This window comes from Dipodomys spectabilis, unplaced genomic scaffold (assembly GCF_019054845.1).
Source record: "Dipodomys spectabilis isolate Male_0828 unplaced genomic scaffold, ASM1905484v1 ptg000018l, whole genome shotgun sequence".
Classification (NCBI taxonomy): Eukaryota; Metazoa; Chordata; class Mammalia; order Rodentia; family Heteromyidae; genus Dipodomys; species Dipodomys spectabilis.
The window spans coordinates 8240217-8260923 of NW_024870695.1; the positions used below are offsets into that span (position 1 = coordinate 8240217).

At 49.2% G+C, this 20707-nt stretch overlaps 2 protein-coding genes across 2 annotated transcripts; one reads left to right on the forward strand and one right to left on the reverse strand.

The window, feature by feature from the left end:
- Ifi35 (interferon induced protein 35) lies at positions 1-11482 on the forward strand. Its single transcript, XM_042672272.1, has 7 exons — positions 1-149; positions 6480-6578; positions 8971-9118; positions 9198-9304; positions 10630-10816; positions 10917-11023; positions 11201-11482. Exons 1-7 carry the CDS (start codon positions 129-131, stop codon positions 11390-11392), a joined length of 861 nt encoding a protein of 286 aa, XP_042528206.1. The 5' UTR covers positions 1-128; the 3' UTR covers positions 11393-11482.
- A 411-nt stretch (positions 11483-11893) lies between these two features.
- On the reverse strand, positions 11894-19596 carry Vat1 (vesicle amine transport 1). The gene is made up of 6 exons (XM_042672258.1): positions 19130-19596; positions 15670-15877; positions 15111-15281; positions 14915-15004; positions 13668-13909; positions 11894-13514 (listed from the first exon to the last, which is right to left on the reverse strand). The coding sequence occupies exons 1-6, from the start codon at positions 19535-19537 to the stop codon at positions 13431-13433; spliced, it is 1203 nt and encodes a 400-aa protein (XP_042528192.1). The 5' UTR covers positions 19538-19596; the 3' UTR covers positions 11894-13430.
- Between the last annotated feature and the right edge of the window lie 1111 nt (positions 19597-20707).

Sequence of the window (20707 nt, forward strand, 5' to 3'; positions counted from 1 at the left end):
TGAAAGTGGAAGCAGAGCCTCTGGTTTCTGAACCTTCGAAGTTTCTCCCTGGAGTTCAGTTGGGGAGGACTCTTCCACTTTGCGCCCCACTCTGAAGCCTCAGCTCTTGCCAAAAGGACCCCAGATTCATGTCAGTTATCGTGGATGATGTAAGTGAGGAAAAGGGTGTCAGGGATGGGAAAAAGGAACTCCCCTTTTGGCTGGTAACTTGCCATCTCAGCCCTGTGAAGGGCTGGGGACAGCTTCGCGGCTGGAATTACCTCGCCCCTGCAGGAATCCACGAATTTCCTATGTAGTTTTTCTGTACTTTTTGTACTTTCCATTACATAGTTAAAGGTCTGTAACCCAAATAATTGTTCTAATGAGTAATATCCTGTCCCTAGGGTCCCACCACATGCCCCCCCCCTTATATGTTATATTTCCATATCAACAAGCCTTGACTCTCTCCAGGATTATGAAGAAGGGTTATTCCTCTGAGAGCTCTAACTTTCCCTCTGATTCCATGCCTCCATGCTGGTACTACACCAACTGCTGTTCAACACCTTTGATGTCTAGTCACCCTGTCTAGTCTACTTGGGTGACTAGCACAGAGACTGGCATTCAGGAGATAGTAACCACTGATGAGGTCTGGGGCTGTTGGCTCATCCTTGTAATCCTAGCTACTCAGAGCTGAGATCTGAGGATCACAATTGGTGGTGGTTTGTTTTTGTGGTATTTTTTTTTCTGGTCTTGATATTTGAACTCTGGGCCTGGGTGCTGTCCCTTGGCTCTTCAGCTCAAGGCCAGCACTCTACCACTTGAGCCGCTTCCAGCTTTTTCTGTTTATGTGATGCTGAGGAATTGAACCCAGGGCCTCATGCATGCGAGGCAAGCACTCTACCACTGAGCCACCTTCCCAGCCCTGAGGATCACAATTGGAAGCCAGCCCTGGCAGGAAAGTCTTATCTCCAATAAACTACTCAGAAAAAGCAGGGAGTGGCCCTGTGGCTCAAGTGGTAGAGCACTAGCTTTGAGCAAAAAGAGGTGCCAGACCAGGTGCTGGTGTCTCTTGCTTGTAATCCTAGCTACTCAGGAGGCTGAGATCTGAGGATCACGGTTCAAACCCAGCCTGGGCAGGAAAGCCGGTGACGCTCTTACCTCTAATAAACCACTAGAAAACCAGAAGTGGCACTGTGGCTTAAGTGGTAGAGTGCTCGCCTTGAGCTGAAGAGCTCAGAGACAGGACCCAGGCCCAGAGTTCAAGCCCCACAACCGACAAAAAAAAAAGTGCAGGGACAATACCTAGGCCCTGAATTCAAGTCCCAGGAGTGGAAAAAAACACACTGATAAAAGAATGAATGAATCTTGTCCTCTGTCTAGTTTTCTTTAGCCTTTCCTTTCCTGATACTACCCCATCTATTGCAAATAAGAAGTCTCCTGTGGAAATTTTATATTTGTCCCAGGAGTATAATAAGACAAAGCTGGCTATACAACCAGCCTATCCAGTTTTAAATCCTACTTTGAATTGTATCACCTTGGGCAAATCACTAGGCTTTCTAAAGTTTATACTCTGCTAGGTCACGATGACACAGACCTACAGTCCCAGCACTCCGGAGGTATAGGTAAATGAGAATGATATACAACTCCATCACAAGCATTAGATAATAGGAATCATGCTATAAGATTGGTAAGTCTGGTTTGGGAAGGTGGCTCAATGGTAGAGTACTTGCCTTGCATCATGAGGCCCTGGGTTCAATTCCTCAGCACCACATAAGCAGAAAAAGCCAGAAGTGGTGCTGTGGCTCAAGTGGTAGAGTGCTAGCATTGAGCTGAAGAGCTGAGGAACAGTGCCCAGGCTCAGAGTTCAACCAACAACAACAACAAAAAAAAAAATTGGTAAATGTGAAAAAAAAAGTTTTAGAAATTATACTAGATAGACCATAAATTAGTATCATAAAAATTTAGCTGGGCTGGGAAGGTGTATCAGTGGTAGAGTGCTTGCCTTGCATGCGTGAGACCCTGGGATCAATTCCTCAGCACCATATAAGCAGAAAAAGCCGGAAGTGGTGCTGTGGCTCAAGTGGTAGAGTAGTGCTAACCTTGAACTGAAGAGCTGAGGGACAGCACCCAGGCCTAGAGTTCAAGCCCCACCACCCACAAAAAAAAAAAAAAAAAAAAAACCTAAAAAAGCTCACTGCACATTCTGAGTATTCTATATTACTACTAGGATAAGGTGTAGCTCAGTTTTAGAGTACTTGTCTAGCAAGTGTGAGCCGTGGATTCCATCCCTAGCTCCATAAAAAGTAAATAAGTATTAGTGCCAGGTACTGGTGGCTCACATGTGTAAATCCTATTTACTCCAGGAAGCTGAGATCTGAGGATCAAGATTCAAAGCCAGCCTGGGGAGACTCTCTCTTTCTCTCTCTCTTTTTTTCTTTTTTTGGTCGTGGTCTTGAACTCTGGGTCTGGGCACTATCCCTGAGCGCTTCAGCTCAAAGCAAGCACTCTACTGCTTGAGCCACAGTGCCACTTCCGGTTTTCTGGTGGTTAATTGGAGTTAAGAGTCTCCCAGGCTTTCCTGCCCTGGCTAGCTTTGAACTGCAATCTTCAGATCTCAGCGTCCTAGGCATAAGCCACTGGTGCTCCGTGAGTACTAGTCTTGAGCAAACGAAGTCAGAGACAGTGCCCAGGCCCTGAGTTCAAGCCCCATGACTGACAAAAAAAAAAGAGGAAATGCATTGAATTCACCTAAACTGTGGAGCATCATGGCTTAGAACACAATCCACTGTACATTTTACTATTCTGTTGGAATAGCTGCCCACCATTATATTGTGTATCACTTTCATACTATTGTAAAGTCAAAAAACCATAGGTTAAACATTGTAATTTGGTGACCATCACTATATAAACTTAGATCATTTCCTTATGATAAGTATGACTGTTTTTTCATTGCAAAATCCAAATGCCCACTAAGTTGCTAAACCTTTGTGGTCTTTTTTCTTTCTTTTTATTTTTCCTTTTTCTTTTACTCTGTCTCTCTCTCTTTCTCTTTCTTTTTTTTATGCTATTCCTGGGGCTTGAACTCAGGGCCTGGGTGCTGTTCCTGAGCTTTTCTTTTGCTCAAGGCTACTGTTCTACTGCTAACGCCAAAACTCCACTTTTGGCTTTTTTGATGATCAATTATAGATGGAAGCTTCATGACTTTCCTGTCTGGGCTGGCGTTGGACCTTAATCCTTAGATCTCAGCCTCTTGAGTAGCTAGGATGACAAGCATGAGCCATGAGCCCTGGCTTCTTTTTCTTTTTCCAACATGGTACTAAGGATGTAATCAGAGACTTGAAAATGCTAGGCACATGCTCTACCACTGAGCTACAACCACCAGTCCACCCTGTGATTTTGTGATGCTTAAATGGGTCTGACTGTGCCTGGCACATAGTAAGTCTTCAGTAGCTACTGACCTATTTCCTCTGCTGCTCCTTTATACAAAACTCTGGGATCCTTGCTGATTACAGGTGATGGCTCCCACCTGTAAGCCTAGATACTCAGGAGGCTGAGTTCTGAGGGCCAAGGTTTAAAGCCAGCCTGGGCAGGAAAGTCCGAGAGACTCTTATCTCCAATTAACCACCATAAAACTGGAAATGGCACTGTGGCACAAAGTGGTAGAGCACTAACCTTGAGCTATTGAGCTCAGGGACAGCACCCAGGCCAGGCCATAAGTTCAAGACCCATGATCAACCAAAAAAACAAAAAAAGAATAAACTCAATTGGATTTCTTCAGTGTCCTCTGTAACATGCTCCCCTCCTGTCATTCATTCATTCATTTTATTCATTCATTCAACACATATATTCTAACCAAATGTTTTGTGCCAGGGACTTTTCTGGATACTGGGGATTCAGAGGTTATCAGGATAGAGTCCAATCTTGCCTCTTCTCTGAGCAGACCTAATTTATCAGACTTCCTAGCCATAGTATAAGCTCTGCCAGTCAATTTCTGCTTCATCTTACATTTATTTGGATCTCTGGTTTCAATTTCTGCCCATGTTGTCTGTACTTTCTCTGAATCCACTCCAAATCACACCAGCCTGAAAGGCTGCTTGGGACATGTGAAGAATGGCACCAAAAGACAAGCAGGTGGCTGGGAATGTGTCTAAGTAATAGAGTGCTTGCATAGCATGCATGAAGCCCTGGGTTCTATTCCTCAGTACCACATAAACAGAAAAAGTTGGAAGTGGTGCTGTGGCTCAAGTGATAGAATGTTAGCCTTGAACAAAAGGAGCTTAGGGACAGTGCTCAGGCCCTGAGTTCAAGCCCCAGGACTGGCAAAAAAAAAGGGGGGGGGGCTGGGAAGGTGGCTCAATGGTAGAGGTCTTGCCTTGCATGCACGAGGCCTTGGGTCCAATTCCTCAGCACCGCATAAGCCGGAAGTGGTGCTATGGCTCAAGTGGTAGAGCGCTAGCCTTGAGCTGAAGAGCTGAGGTACAGTGCCCAGGCCCAGAGTTCAGGCCCCACGACAGACAAAAAAAAAAAAAAGGACAAGTAGTAGGAGATGTGTAAATTTCCTCCCTTCTCTGGGCTCTAGCTGAGAAGCACTGGTTGGCAGGATGAGGAGGAGGTCTGAAGTCAGACTGCCTAGAGCAGAGGACTATAAACAATTTCTTTTTTCTTTTTTTCTTTTTTTTTCGTCGGTCGTGGGGCCTGAACTCTGGGCCTGGAAGCTGTCCCTCCGCTCTTCAGCTGTAGACTAGCGCTCTACCACTTGAGCCTCAGCCCCACTTCTGGCTTTTTCTGCTTATATGGTGCTGAAGAATCAAACTGAGGGCCTCATGCATGCAAGACAAGCACTCTACCACTGAGCCACCTTCCCAGCCCCAATAAGCAAGTTCTTTAATTTTTTTAAAGTTACTTTTCTCATCTGTAAAATAAGGGTAGATGGGGGGAAATGGGTGAACATGAAGGAGTGATATTGTCCAAGAAACATTATACTCATTACCTGACTTGTAGAATTGTAACCCCTTTGTACAACTCCTTAATAATATTAATTCCTAAAAAGGGTTAGAGAGTATCTCTCTTGCCAGGTGCCAGTGGCTCACTACTATAATCCTAGCTACTCAGGAGGCTGAGATCTAAGGATTAAGGTTCAAAGCTAGCCTAGGCAGACAAATCCATGAGATTTTCCCTCCAGTCCTGAGGCTTAAATTCAGAGCCTGAGCACTGTCCCTGAGCTTCTTTTGCTCAAGGCTAGCACTCACTCTACCACCCACGCCACAGCGCCACTTCTGGCCTTTTCTGTTTACATGGTACTGAGGAATTGATCCCAGGACTTCATGCATGCTAGACAAGCACTCTACCATTAAACCACATTCTCAGCCCCATGAGACTTTTATCTCTAATTAACCAGCAAAAAGACAGAAGTGGAGGTATGGCTTACATGGTAGAATATCAGCTGCAATGAATAAAACTCTGAGATCAGGCCTAAATACTGGCATACAAAGAGAAGATATTATCACATAGGATTATTATGAATTATACAATTCATTGAAAAGACTTAGGTTGGTGCTTGATATATCATACTTATTTATTTATTTATTATTTATTTATTTATTTTTTGGTCAGTTGTGGGGCCTGAACTCTGGGCCTGGGTGCTGTCTCTCAGCTCTGCAGCTCAAGCTAGCGCTCTACCACTTGAGCCACAGAGCCACTTCTGGCTTTTTTCTTTTTGCTTATGTGGTGCTGAGGAATCGAACCCAGGGCCTCATGCATGCAAAGCGAGCGCTCTACTACTGAGCCACCTTCCCAGCCCCTATCATACTTATTTAATAAATATTAACAGGCTGGTAGCTCAGTGGTAGAGCAGATTCTTAGCATACCCAAGGATTAGGGTTCAATCTCCAGCCTTGTCCCCCGCCAACAAAAAGTTAGCAGAGTTAGTGTGGTGATACATGTCTGTAATATCAGCTATTCAGCAAGTTGGAGACTGGACTGCTAGTGTTTCCAGCCTGGAAAAAGTTATTGAGACTCTGTTTCAAAAATATAGCTGGGGGGCTGGGAAGGTGGCTCAGTGGTAGAGCGCTTGCCTTGCATGCCTGAGGCCCTGGGTTTGATTCCTCAGCACCACATAAGCAAAAAGAAAAAAGCCGGAAGTGGCGCTGTGGCTTAAGTGGTAGAGCACTAGCCTTGAGCTGAAGAGCTGAGGGACAGCGCCCAGGCCCAGAGTTCAGGCCCCACGACCGGACCCAAAAAAAAAAAGGAAAGAAACTTTAGGTATGCAGAAACAAACCAGGTATGGCTGTTGCAAGATTCCTGTCCTTTTGCCAGCTGCTGAGACCAAACACTCCTTGGGTGGAGTGAGCTGGAACCAACCAGGGAAAAAAAGTTGGATTGTCCTAGAGCTGTACATCATCTGGGCTTCTCCAGTCCAGAGCAGCCCTTTCTGCCCTGGGCCCTTGCTCTCTGGAGAGGTAGGTCAGGAACGGTCTTTTTGTTCTTTTCTGCTTCCATAGGTCCTCTGTACTCTGCAGGAGGAGCAGACCAGACTAAAGATGAAGCTACAGGAGCTACAGGAGCTGAGAAGGGAGCTAAGGGACTCCACCAAAGACAAGGTAAGGAGTGTGTCTGGTAAAGAAAGAAAAAAACACAAAGAAAGAGAAAGAAAGAAGGAAAGAGAAAAAGTGAGAAAAGGAAGGAAAGAGAAGAAAGAAAGAAAGAGGGAAGGAAAGAAGGAAAGAAGGAAGGAAGGAAGGAAGGAAGGAGGGTGGGTGGAGAATTCTTAGTTTACTCCTGTCTCTGTCCTCCTTCCTTCCTTCCTTTTCTTTTTGTGCCAGCATTGGGGTTTGAATTGCGAGTCTGAGTACTGTCCCTCAGCTTTTTCCACTCAAGGCTTGCATTCTACCACTGAGCCACAGCTCCACTTCTGGCTTTTTTGCTGGTTAATTGGAGATAAGAGTCTAACTGGTGGCTCATGCCTATAATCCTAGCTACTCAGGAGGCTGAAATCTGGGGATCATGGTTCAAAATGATCCTGGGCAGAAAAGTCTGTGAGACTCTTACTTCCAACAAACTACTCAGAAAAAGCTGGAAGTGGTGCTGTGGCTCAAGTGGTAGAGCGCTAGTCTTGAGTACAAAAAGAGGCTCAGGGACAGAGCCTAGGCCCTGAGTTCAAGCCCTAGGACTGGCAAAAAAAAAAAAAAGTCTCACAGGTTTTCCTGCTCAAATTGGCTTTGAACCTCGATCTTCAGATCTCAATCTTTGAGTATCTAGGATTACAGGTGTGATCCATCAGCACTCTTTGGCCACTTTCTGTGTGATTTTCTTTCTTCTCTCTTTCTTTCTTTCTTTCTTTCCTTCCTTCCTTCCTTCCTTCCTTTCTTTGCTGGCCATGGGGCCTGAACTCTGGGCCTGGGTGCTGTCCCTCAGCTCTTCATCTCAAGGCTAGCACTCTACCACTTGAACCACAATGCCACTTCCAACTTTTTCTGCTTATGTAGTACTAAGGAATTGAACTGAGGGCCTCATGCTTGCAAGGCAAGCACTCTACCACTGAGCCACCTTCCCAGCCCCTCTTTCTTTTTATGCTGGCACTTGGGCTTGAATTCAGGACCTTCCAGTCTTTATTTCTTTATTTTGTGCACTCTTGGGGCTTGAATTCAGGGCTTGGGCACTATCCCTGAGCTTCTTTTGCTTAAAGCTAGTCCTCTACCACTTGAGCCACAGTGCCACTTCTAGCCTTTTCTGTGTATGTGATACTGAGTAATCAAATCCAGGGCTTCATGCATGCTAGGCAAGCACTCTACTACTAAGCCACATTCCCCAGCCCCACTTTTGGCTTTTTCTGAGTATTGGAAATAAGCATCTCATGGACTTTCCAAACAGTAATCCTCAGATCTCAGCCTCCTGAGTAGCTAGGATTAAAGGTGTAAGCCACCAGCACTTGGCTTAGGACCTACCATTCTTTTCTTTTTTTTTTTTTGCTGGTCATGTGACCTGAACTCGGCCTGGGCACTGTTACTCAGCTCAAGCTCAAGGCTCTACCATTTGAGCCACAGCGCCTCTTCCAGCTTTTTTTGCTTAAGTGGTGCAGAGGAATTGAACCCAGGGCCTCATGCATGCAAGGCAAGCATTCTACCACTGAGCCAGAGCCATCTTCCCAGCCCCAGGACCTATCATTCTTGCTTAGCTTTTTTTTTTTGGTCGGCCGTGGGGCTTGACCTCTGGGCCTGGGCACTGTCCCTCAGCTCTTCAGCTCAAGGCTAGTGCTCTACCACTTGAGCTACAGCGCCACTTCCGGTTTTCTGGTGGTTTATTGGAGATAGGAATCTCACAGTCTCTCCTGCCCAGGCTGGCTTTGAACCGCGATCCTCAGATCTCAGCCTCCTGAGTAGCTAGGATTACAGGCATGAGCCACCAGCGCCCAGCCTTGCTTAGCTTTTTCTTTTTTTCTTTCTTTCTTTTTTTTTGTCAGTCCTGGGGCTTGAACTCAGGGCCTGGACTCTGTCTCTGAGCCTCTTTGTGCTCAAGGCTAGCACTCTACCACTTGATCCACAGCGCCACTTCCAGCTTTTTCTGTTAATGTGATACTAGCAATCAAACCCAGGGCTTCATGCACGTTAGGCAAGCACTCTAACACCAAGCCTCATTCCCAGCCCCTTGCTTAGCTTTTTTGCTGAGGCCTGGCTCTCTACCACTTGAGCTGCAGCTAGGATTACAGGCATGAGCCACCAGAGGTCTCCCGGCGTTTTTGTATGATATTGAGTGTGTTACTTAAACTCTCTGAACTTCAATTTTCTCATGTGTCAAGTGAAGCTACCTCCCTCTCAGCTAGGAGATTGTATGTAAAGATCCCAATTTGGGCCTGACTTGTTTCCATCCAATTCTTTCAGTAGATGTATTCATTATTGAGGATTGATCCAATAGAATTGGGAACATTTTCCTTCTGGGAGGAGTGGGAACCCTTCCTTTATAGTTTGTATAAACCTGTTTTCCCCCCACCTCCAGGTCCCATTCCCAATGCCTGAAGTCCCCCTGGTATTCCGAGGACACACAAAGGAAAGCCAAGAAGTGCCGAAGTATTTGATTTCCAACCTGCAGATGTGCTGCCCTCTGCCTGGAAGTTCTGCTCTGGTTACCTTTGATGACCCCAAAGGTGAGCCTGGGGGCAGAGGCAGTCTGGAGGGAGGCTGGGAGGTTTCTCAGTACTCACCTAGATTCTTCTTACCACCCAGTGGCGGAGCAGGTCCTTCGCAAAAAAGTACATAAGATTGACATGGAGGAGTGCCGACTGCTGGTAGAGGTCCAGCCTTTAGAGCTGCCCAGTATGACCACCATCCAGGTAATAGAAAGGCAGAGTTCTGGGACATGCAAGGTCCGTGGATACATTTGGGCCCAGGAAGTGGGCTTCCTGTCTCCATCTTTTTTTTTTTTTTTGGTTGTCATGGTGCCTGAGCTGTGGGCCTGGACGCTGTCCCTCAGCTCAAGGCTAGTGCTGTACCACTTGAGCCACAGTGCCACTTCCAGCTTTTTCTGCTTTTGTGGTGCTGAGGAATCAAACCCAAGGCCTCATGCATGCAAGGCACACACTCTACAACTGAGCCAACTTCCCAGCCCCCCCCCTACATTTTTTTTTTTGTGTGTGAAAATACTGTACAGAGGGGTTACAATTACATGGGCAAGATAATGAGTACATTTCTTTTTTTTGGGGGGGGGGGAGGTCCAGTCGTGGGGCCTGGACGCTGTCCCTCAGCTCTTGAGCTCAAGGCTAGCGCTCTACCACTTGAGCCACAGTGCCACTTCTGGCTTTTTTCTTTTTGCTTATGTGGTGCTGAGGAATCGAACCCAGGGACTCATGCTTGCAAGGCAAGCGCTCTACCACTGAGCCACCTTCCCAGGCCCAATGAGTACATTTCTTATCAAGCATTGTAGCCTCCTCCTTTGTTTCCCCTTCCCATCCCATCCCCCCCCCACCCCTTTTTTTTTGGTGCCAGTTCTGGGGCTTGAACTCAGAGCATTGGTCCTACACCTGGCTTTTTTTTTTTTTTTTTTTTTTGTCATTGAGCTTGAACTCAGGGCCTGGGCATTATCCCTGAGCTCTTTTGCTCAAGGCTGGTACTCTACCACTTTGAGCCACAGCTCCACTTCTGGTTTTCTGGTGGTTAATTGGAGATAAGCTGGCCCCTGGCCCAAGCTAGCTTTGAACCGCATTCCTCAGATCTCAGTCTCCTGAGTCACTTTTGCTCAAAGTTCACACCACTTGAGCCACGGCTCCATGTCCAGCTTTCTGGTAGTTTATTTGAGGGAGCTAAGAGTCTTATGGACTTTCCTGCCTGGGCTGGCTTTGAACTATGATCCTCAGATCTCAGACTCCTAAATAGGATTATAGGCATGAGCCACCAACACTTGATTTTTTTTTTTTTTGTGCCAGTACTGGGGCTTGTACTCAGAGCCTCACACTCTTGCTTGGCTTTTCTACTCAAGATTCATGCTCTTTTCCTTGAACCATACCTCCACATGTAGCTTTTTGGTGGCTAATTAGAGATAAAAATCTCTCAAATTTGTCTGCCTGGGCTGGCTTTGAATCAGGATCCTCAGATCTCAGCCTCCTGAGTAGCTAGGATTATAGTCATGAGCCCCTGATACCCAGCTCTCATTTCCCTTTAGGTGTCCAACCAGCCAGATGGACAGAGGGTACTGGTCAGTGGAATTCCTTCAGGACTTGAGCTGAAGGAGGAGGAGCTGTTGGATAAGCTGGAGATCTTCTTTGGCAAGGCCAGGAATGGAGGTGGGGACGTGGAGACTCGGGAACTGTTGCAAGGAAGTGTCATGCTGGGTTTTGCCAAGGAAGAAGGTAAGATCCCTGCAGGGGAGATCAGAATTCAGGGTGCATAAGGCTGGGAGAGGAGAGGCCCTGATGCCAACCAAAAGTCTACCCTCTCTGTTCTCCACAGTGGCCCAGAACCTGTGCCAGATTGGCCAGTTCAGAGTGTCACTGGGTGGACAGCAGGTCACTCTGAAAGTCTCTCCGTATGTGAGTGGGAAGATCCAGAAGGCTGAGGTAAGTGGTTGGGTAGAGAAACAGGCTGTCCAAGAACCTGCCCAAGGAAAGCAGAGAACAAACCCCAAACCCCCCTGGACCACCTGAACAACCTCATACTCCCATGAGGCCCTGCTGACCTCTGACCCCCAGCCCTATACTCCCATGAGCCTTTGCCATCTCCTGGCTCTTTTCCAGATCAAATGTCAGCCTGTGGCCCGCTCAGTTCTGGTGGTCAACATTCCTGATGTCCTTGACAGCCAGGAACTGCACGACATCCTAGAGATCCATTTTCAGAAGCCCACCCGGGGGGGCGGAGAGGTGGAAGACCTGACAGTGGTGCCCCCAGGACAGCAGGGCCTGGCAGTCTTCACCTCTGAGTCCCCCTAAATTCCATGTTTGTATGTGTGTGAGAGAGATCTTCATGTTCACCAGCAGGGGGCAGGGATTCCAAGTTGCAAAACATGAATTGCATGGCATCATGGTTTTTTTTTGTTGGTTGTGGGGCTTGAATTCTGGGCCTGGGCACTGTCCCTAAGCTCTTCAGCTTGAGGCAAGCACTCTACCACTTGAGCCACAGCGCTGCTTCCGGTTTTCTGGTAGTTAATTGGAGATAGAGAATCACGGACTTTCCTTGCCTAAACTGGCTTTGAACCACGATCCTTAGATCTCAGCCTCCTTAGCAACTAGGATTACAGGCGTGAGCCACAGGTACCTGGCCTGTTTTGTTTTGCTCTTTCTTACTTCATTCACGAAAGGAAAGTGGATTTGGGCATGGAAGCAAGAAGGGCATGGGCATGGGGGAAGGAAGAACCCTGACCTCCTGCTATTAGCACTGGCATTCTATAAATAAGCTCACCCATACCCACAGTTTCACTCTCAGAGGCATCGTCCAGGACCAAGGGTTTGGCTTTTTATTGACACAAACACAAAGGCAGCTGTGGTAATGGGGTGGGGAACACAAAAGCAGAAATCAACTTCCCACATTGAGGCCTCATTTAGATGACATTTAGGAACAGGCTGAGCCCCTCCCCTCCCTCCTCCCATTGGCAATGGCTGGGGTCATAAACCCTCCCTAATCCCAGCTCTGCAGCAGAGGGGGGTGCCCCCCCCAGAAAGTCCCCACTTTGGTTCCAGCAGCCCAGTCCTAACTACCCCCTGCTCCACCTCCCCAAGCATGTAAACAAAGTTCAAGGCTGAACTGAAAAGCTGCCCCTCTTCTCTGAGAAGGCAAGCAGGCCTCTCTTGAAGGCCAAGGGAATGTGCTTCAATGTTCACTTTGGTCCCAGAAGAAGACACTGCAGCGCCTCTCAGGGCTCTGGTTGGTAAAGCTTTCCCACCTCTTTCTCTGTCACTGACAAGAGACAGGAAATGGCACAGACCACAGTGAAGGCTTTTTTTTTTTTTTGCCTTGATCCTGCCCCTGACGCTAGAGGCTGGCCTCCCCAATTGCTGGCACATACACAGATATTTGGCAGTGTTGTCTCACTGGGGAGCAATAAAACCCCAGCTCCACCAGGACAAGGAAGGCACTGGGAGGGACAGGGTGGATAAAAGAGGCTGGAGAGAGGGACCCCCCCCTCCCCATACCTACACATACACACATAAGCACAGGTTTTCCGACGCTAAGGCACTGAGAACAAAATCCAGAGACCTCAGTGAAGGGAAGGGGTGCTCAGTATCCTCCCAGAGTCGTGGCCTAAGGGAAGTCAGTTTGATTCTTGCCCTTGCTGTAGGAGGCAGCCTTGGTTAAGAATGGCAGAAAACCTGGAGGTGAAAGAAATCCAATTGTGCTTAAGAAGTTGGGGGACAGAAGACAAGGCTGGGCACTGATCAAGGTCAAGGGCTGAGCGATGGTAGGCCTGGGTTAAAGGGACACTAGGGAGACAACTACATGCTGGACTTCACACAAGTAGCCCCATATCCTGAGCTGACATTTCAGTTCTTTGGGGGATAGGGCAGGAGAGGAAGGGAAGATGAGAGATGAAGCAGAGGGGGAAATGCGTGCACACACACACACACACACACACACACACACACACACACACACACACACACACGGCAGGGGGGATAGGGGGAAGGATGGGAACTTGGGAAGGGAGGGGCTGGCTAACCTTGGCACAAAAGCAGCACAGCAGGCCTGGGTGGGGGTGGAGGATGGGACCGGGAAGCAGCTAGCCTCCCTCACACCTTCCCTATCCCCTTGGCAGGGCCTGAACATCCAAGTGGTCACTTCCCAACCTCTTCTGAGGGTGGGAAGGGGGAGGGGGAAGCCCTGACCTTGATCAGGGCAAGGAATCAGTCATCATCACGGAGACCTTTGGGGGAAGGAAGGGTAGAGCATTAAGATAGAGGATGAAATGTGACAGGCTGGTAGTCAACAGAACAGGGGCATGGCCAGTCTCAAGAGCCCTTGGCCCCCTCAACGCTAGTTCTCCTTCTCCTGCCCGGGAACTAGGAGGACCTTGCCCACATTCTTCTTTTCCTGCATTTGTTTCATGGCATCAGCCACCTGTTGAGGAAGAGAAAACTCTGATTTCAAAGCCATCCAACCCCTATCCAACAAGAGCCAGCCCAACCCTGTCAGTCCCTTCTTCTCCAGGAATCTTGTGCCCCAGGCTTTCACAAGTCCTCTCCAGGCCCCTCCTGCCGCCACCATACTCACCTTCTCAAAGGGCCAGACGGAGTCAATGTGGGGTTTGATATGGCCCTGGTTGTATAGCTCCAGGAGGCGGATGATTACACTCCTGACCAGCTCCACCTCACCCTCCAGGTTGCCTAAGTTGAAGCCACACACAGCTCGGTTTGCCTGCAATAACTGCAGAGCTGTCACACTGAATTGATTCCACCATGTGCGGGCCAGGGCCATCAGGTTCCGCTTGGGGCCCGTCACCAGGTTGGCCGTTCCTGAAGGATAGGATAACTTAGCTGTGGTCCAGGTGCCAGGCCTATCATTGTAGGTCTGAACCCGTGCTTCGCTTGCAATTGTCCATATCAGTGCCAAGGAGGATGACAGAATGATCCCTAACCTCCTATTTACCAGACCCACACCAATTTTGAGTAAATAAGTAAAAATTGCTATAATCTTTTTTATGTACAGCTTGAACTCAAGGCTCAGGGTCTTACACTTTTACCTAGCTTCTTCCACTCAAGGCAAGTATGCTACCCCTTGAGCCATACCTCTACTTCCAACTTTTTGCTAGTTAACTGGAGATAAGAGTCTCTCAGAGCCGGACATGGGTGGCTCATGCCTGTAATCCTAGCTACTCAAGAGGCTGAGATCTACTTAGGAGGATCCACGTTCAAAGCCAGCCCGGGCAGGAAAGTCCAAGAGACTCTTATCTCCAATAAACCACCAGAAAATCAGAAGTGATGTTGTGGCTCAATGGTAGATTGCTAGCCTTGAGCTGAAGAGTTAAGGGACAGTACCCAGGCCCAGAGTTCAAGCCCCATGACCTACAAAAAAAAAAAAAAAAGAGTCTCTCAGATTTTTCTCCTAGGCTAACTAGCTTCAAATCTGGTTCTTCCAGATCTCAGCCTCCTAAGTAACTTGGATTATAGACATGAGCCAGCCACCAGCGCCTAAGGTGAAAAAAGGTTTTAAACGAAAATCCAGTTTGTATAAGAAGCCAGTGAGTAGGAAGACAGACTGGTTGGTTTTTCATTAGAAATAATCCCCAAAATAGTGGTACAGAGAGAAGGAAGGATTTACTATGACTCACATGAGAAGTTGTGAAACAGAATGAAAGTATAGTTGGCACTCAGGAAACAGAAATGTATTATTTGCAATTCTAGGACCCTGTCTGTGAAGCCCCAAGTCTCTTCCCCTTCTTTATCTGGCCCCCACATCCCACCCGTCAGACCCATCCTACTGCCCCACACATCCTTTCCATCCCCAACCGCTGAACTCACCATAGGTGACAACTTTGCCCATGGGTTTGAGGAGATTGTAGCCCTTGGCAGTATCTGACCCGCCCAGAGGATCCATGACGATGTCCACTCCTGTCACAGATTTGGAAGACGCAGGAACAGCATGAGGATTCACAGATCTGGAGATCCCCCTTCCCTGACCTGAGGCATCCTACCCCCTCTCAAACCCTGATCCCACCTTTGGGGGAGATCTTCTTGATCTCATCCACATAGTCAGTGGTGTGATAATCAATAGGGTGTGTGACCCCATTCTCCTTCAGCATTTCATGCTTGCTGGCTGAGGCTGTTCCAAACACTGTCACATTCTCCACAGTGCGACATAGCTGCCCAGCTGCCATACCCACACCACCTATAGCAAGACACCAAAAAAAACAGGGATATAGAGTCACTTGGCCACTATTCTACACATTAGCCTCCCAAGGGCTCAGCCAGTACATCATCTGCATTGTATTTTGGCTTATTTAGGGGCCCCTGTCCAAAGTTATGACTGAGAATTGGGGGAAGGTGACGAGATAGGAGGAGGCGTGGGCTGAGGACACACTGCTAAGGATACCAAGCTGGACCTGGTGCCTGGGTGTTACCACGGCAACTATACTGCAGCGGCCTCTGGGCACCATAGGCCAAGGCAGCCTGGTGTTGCTATGACAACAAGCCAGACAGGCTACAGGAAGGGGCTGGAAGGAAACCAGGGTAGGGTAAGGGGGGGAAGGGAAGGTAAAAGAGAAGGGATCTGTCACCTGCAGCCATGTGGACCAAGACACTGTGGCCAGGCCTTAGGTTGCCGAAGTCAAAAAGGACCATGTAGGCTGTGACATAATTGACCAGCAAGGCAGCAGCTTCTTCAAAGGTCATTGCCTCAGGCATCAGAAAGGTGTTCGCTGATGGTACAGTCACCTCCTCCTGCCACATCCCTAACCGGATCAACACCATCACTCGGTCCCCTACCTGTAGGAATGGAAGATAGAGTAGCATTCTGTGACTCATTCGTTCAACCACAGGACATTTACTGACCTTTATTTTGTACCAGGCTTCTCCTTTGAGATGAAATAGCAGAAGCAGCAGCAGTAGTGGTCATTGTACTAATAGGAGAATAATATCATCAACAAGAACTTACTTTTACCAATGCTTACTCAAGTGAATGTCATAGGCATACATACATACATGTGTGTGTTGTATACATACTCCAAGGGTTTTATTAAATATAAAGTGTGCAATGCTTACATCAGCTTTGAGGTAGATACTATCCTTATCTCTCTTTTACAGATCACACACTTCATTATTATGCAAGATCTTTGAATGCAAGAAGCTTATAGTTAGGGCAGCATGAGTATTGTTGTTGAGCCCAAATTGTGTGTGTGTGTGTGTGTGTGAGAGAGAGAGAGACAGACAGACAGACGGGGAGAGAGAGAGGAGAGAGAGAGATTGTTCTGGGGCTTGAACTTAGGTGCTGTCCCTGAGCTTTTCTGCTCAAGGTTAGAGCTCTACCACTTACGCCACAACTCCACTTCTGTTTGTTGCTGTTTAATTCTCAGCCAGGCGCCGATGATCCTAGCTACTCAGGAGGCTGAGATCTGAGGATTGAGGTTCAAAGCCAGCCCAGGCAGGAAAGTCCACGAGACTCTTATCTCCAATAAACCACCAGAAAACCAGAAGTGGCGTTGTGGCTCAAACGGTAGAATGCTCGCCTAGAGCTGAAGAGCCGAGGGACAGTGTCCAAGCCCAGAGTTCAAGCCCTTTGACTGACCAAAAAAAAAAAAAAAAGAATTCTCATTGACTTTCCTGCCAGGACTGGCTTCCAACTGTGATCCATAGATTTCAGCTTTCTGATTAGCTAAGATTAGAAGGCATGGGACACAGGAGTCTGGCCAAACTGTTTGATTACTATAAAATGGCCTCTGCCATACTGGCAGTGTGACCTTAAGCAAATAAAATGATTTAATCTCTTTTCTTATCTACGTAGAGGAATTAGAAGCATTAGATGAGAAAAAAATACATTCACTCAGTGACTTTTAGCTCCATGCCCAGCATATAGGAAGTACTCAGTAATTTTAGTTAATAATAATAATAACATCAAAAAAGGGAAGTCACAATCAAATAACTGAAGGAAGAGGACAGCATGTGGTAAGGAACCTGCCGGAGCACCTGCCTCAGAACACTTGGAACTGGGTGTGACTACCTCAGGCAAAGTTGTATTTTGAGCCAGCACTGAGGGCTCAGAAAACACCTTCACCCAGAAGTAGTACAGGATGGGTGATGTGTAAGGAGAAACACATGCCAGCCACCAGGAAAAGACATTTTCCCCCATTCTTAGCCATTTGCCTGAGAGCCTCTTGCAGGAAGGAAAGGGGGTAAAGATGATAGAATACCTCCAGCTTAGAAACTGAGGTCAAAGGGAAGGGCAGGGAGGAGTCTGGGTGAGTAGGAAGTCTTCTCTTGGATCTCGGAAGAGCCAGCTTGGGAAGGGAGGTGTGGGTGTGGTTCTCAGACAATCTGAGTATTGTAGTTACTGTCAAGGAATGAAGGGTATCTATATAGTAAGAAAACCTGGTCTGAAGGATGAAGCCTTGAACCCCAGGACTCAAGTCTCACCAATGCACTACCAATCTAGGAGTTACTAGAACTGTGTAGTAGCCTTCTGAGGTAATGACTAATCTCAGATATTACCCAGAATATCTCACTTCATCTGGCTCATGCCTCTCAGTCAATAACTAGTCAGGGCCATGACCCAAACCCCATCCCCAGTCCAGACAGCAGGAGGGAGGGAGAGCCCTCTCTCAAAGACTCCAGGCTCTTACATCACATCAGGTTCTTGCCCTGGTCAGGATATCCTGTATTTACCAGGCGGAAAGTGTGGGAAGGAAGGGCAGACGAGTGGCCGTCAACAGTAATTGGAACAGCAACTCTTTCCTTTTCCCTCCCCCAAATTCCTCCTAGCACCTTCCCAAGAGTGAGCATTATTTAGAAGTCAGACCAAGGGTGGGGCCAGAGTTGAATTAGTGGAGCAGTCCTTTCAGCGGGAGCTATTTGCACAGTACAATACGTCTTAACAAATCTAGCTGTGCTATCTGGTGCTGGCAAGGTTACATTGTACCTGAGGGGCATCTCTGGAAGGATCCAGCTTTGAAAAGAAAATCCTGAATACAGGAGGTGTTTTCACTGTGCCTCTCTCAAAAAAAAAAAGTTGGTCATCTGGAAGTCTCCTGATTCTGGGGCTGTGGCCAAGATTAATGATAAATGAGAAGGAGAAAGAGACCGGCAGAGCTGGGTGAACCTGCTCACAGTGCCACACCTCCTCCTCGGTCCAAATGGGCCTTACAGGGGTTTCTGAAGTTGGGGGGTGGGAGTCCTCAGTAAGGAGGGCAGAAAAGGTTCTGCCCGGAAGTGGAAGTGGACGTGCTCCAAGGCAGCCCTGGGTCATAGTCCCCCTGCTGAGTCACAGAAAAGACTACAGTCACCAAAGAGAGAGCCCAAGACAAAGATCCAGAGACCCCTATCCTGCCAGATCCACCCTAAACCAACAAACAAACAACCAGACTCGGCTTCAAGCAGCGGGCAGTGCGAGAGAGCGCGAGCGAATCTCCTGCTCCTCCATGATGGGCGTGTCCCCTCCTAGGCCCTGCCGGGAGAGCGGCGGCCTCACACCCTCACAGACCACGGGGCTGCATGTGACTGGGGCTCTGGCACGGCCACTGCGCCCCCGCCCAGTCTCGAATAACACAGCTCCTCCGAGCTTCCTCGAGGAAAGGAGACGCCAACCATCACTGCGGGGAGCGGGGGTCACTGGACCCGCCACTGCCCGGGGAGTGTTTGGTGGGTTAGGGGCACAGGTGTGGTTTTACTGGGGTGGGGGTGGGGGGTGGAGAGACGAAGGCTGCGGGCAAGTTATTGTGCGCATGCGCCTGGGCGTCTTATTGTTTTCCCCCAACCCAACCTACCCCACGACTGCTTTGGGGCGTTGGCCGCAACCCATGGTTAGGGAAGGGGCAATCACCCCATCCCCGTCCCTCCCGCAAATAAATCTCGTTCTCCAGGAGCCTCAAAACCAGTTCCTTTCGGACGCTTTCCATGCTGGTCCACCCCAGTCCACGCCAGCTTCCCCTCTTCCCACTGCCACACCCCCGGAGCCCGTCCATCCCTGCCCCACCGCCGGAGGCCGCTGCCACCCTTCCCGGGCTCGCCCTGCCCAGGCCCGCTTACCTTACGGTCGCTCACTCCCTCGCCCACGGCGATCACGACGCCGGCGCCCTCCATGCCCGGGGTGAAGGGCAGCGGCGGCAGCCGGTCGTACACCCCCTGCCGAGCCATGAGGTCAGCGAAGTTGAGTCCACAGGCCCGGACGCGCAGTGTTAGCTGTCCGGGGCCTGGGGCCGGGGTCGCGGCGGGCCGGCTTTGCAGTTTCACCTTGTCGTAGCCGCCGAAGCCGGTGAGTACCAGGCAGCGCACCGGCGGCGGAGAGGCGGCCGCCGCCCCTTCGGAGGCTGCGCTCGGCTGGGGATCGTTCGGTGCCTCGGTTTTGGGGGGCTCCGAAGGGGCATCTTCCCCGGTCCCTGCCTCGGCCACCGCCACCACAGTGGCCGTCTCCGCTGCCTCTCTCTCGGCGGACATGGCTGGACTCCCGACGTGCGCGCACAGCTGGACCGAGGGTGCACAGCTGGGGAGGGCGGGGCGCGCTCGGGCACAGCCGCGGCCCACGACTTCAGCGAGCGGGGCGGGGCGCTGGAGCCAGGGCGGGGCTTCGCGCTTGGACTTAAAGGGCCAGGGCCTCTGCGGTGAGCTCTGCCAGAAAAGGAGCCGCGTCCGCCCTGCGCGAGGGCGCGCAGAGATTTGCCATTTGATTTATCCACTCATAATGAGCCTTATGCAAATTTAAAACGCCTGAAGGATAATCTCAAGATTTGACTTTGGATCAAATTTAAGAAGCCAGCCAGCCACCTGTGGCCCAGAACCCCAAGGAGGTTGTGCCACAAATTCTGATTCTACCCATTGTTATCCTGGCAGGAATTAGACTTCCCGTGATCTTGCAGTGGCAAACTAGAATTATGGGAACTGAGCCATTGAGACTTTGTCTTTGCCGGGCTCCGTGGCTCACGCCTATAATGCTAGCTACTCAAGAGACTAGCCCTGAGGATCACGGTTCAAAGCCAGCTAGCAAAGTCCACCAGACTCTTTTTTTTGGGGGGGGGGGGGGGGGTCCGGTAGTGGGGCCTGAACTCTGGGCCTGGGCGCTGTCCCTCAGCTCTTCAGCTCAAGGCTAGCGCTCTACCACTTGAGCCACAGCGCCACTTCCTGCTTTTTCCTTTTTGCTTATGGGGTGCTAAGGAATCGAACCCAGGGCCTCGAGCATGCAAGGCAAGCGCTCTACCACTGAGCCACCTTCCCAGCCCCCACCAGACTCTTATCTCCAATTAAGCACCAAAAAAAAAAAAAAAAAGCCGGAAGTGGGACTCTGGCTCAAGTGGGAAAGCGCTAGACTTTAGCAGAAAAACTCAGGGAGAACGCCCTGAAATCAACCCCAGGACTAGCACCCAAAAGAAAGGACTATCTTTAAGTAGTTGTACAAGCCGGGCGCCGGTGGCTCACGCTGTAATCCTAGCTACTCAGGAGGCTGAGATCTGAGGATCACGGTTCAAAGCCAGCCTAGGCAGGAAAGTCCATGAGACTCTTATCTCCAATTAACCACTAAAAAACCAGAAGTGGTGCTGTGGTTCAAGCGGTAGAGCGCTCGCCTTGAGCTGAAGAGCTCAGGGACAGCGCCCAAGCCGAGAGTTCAAGCCC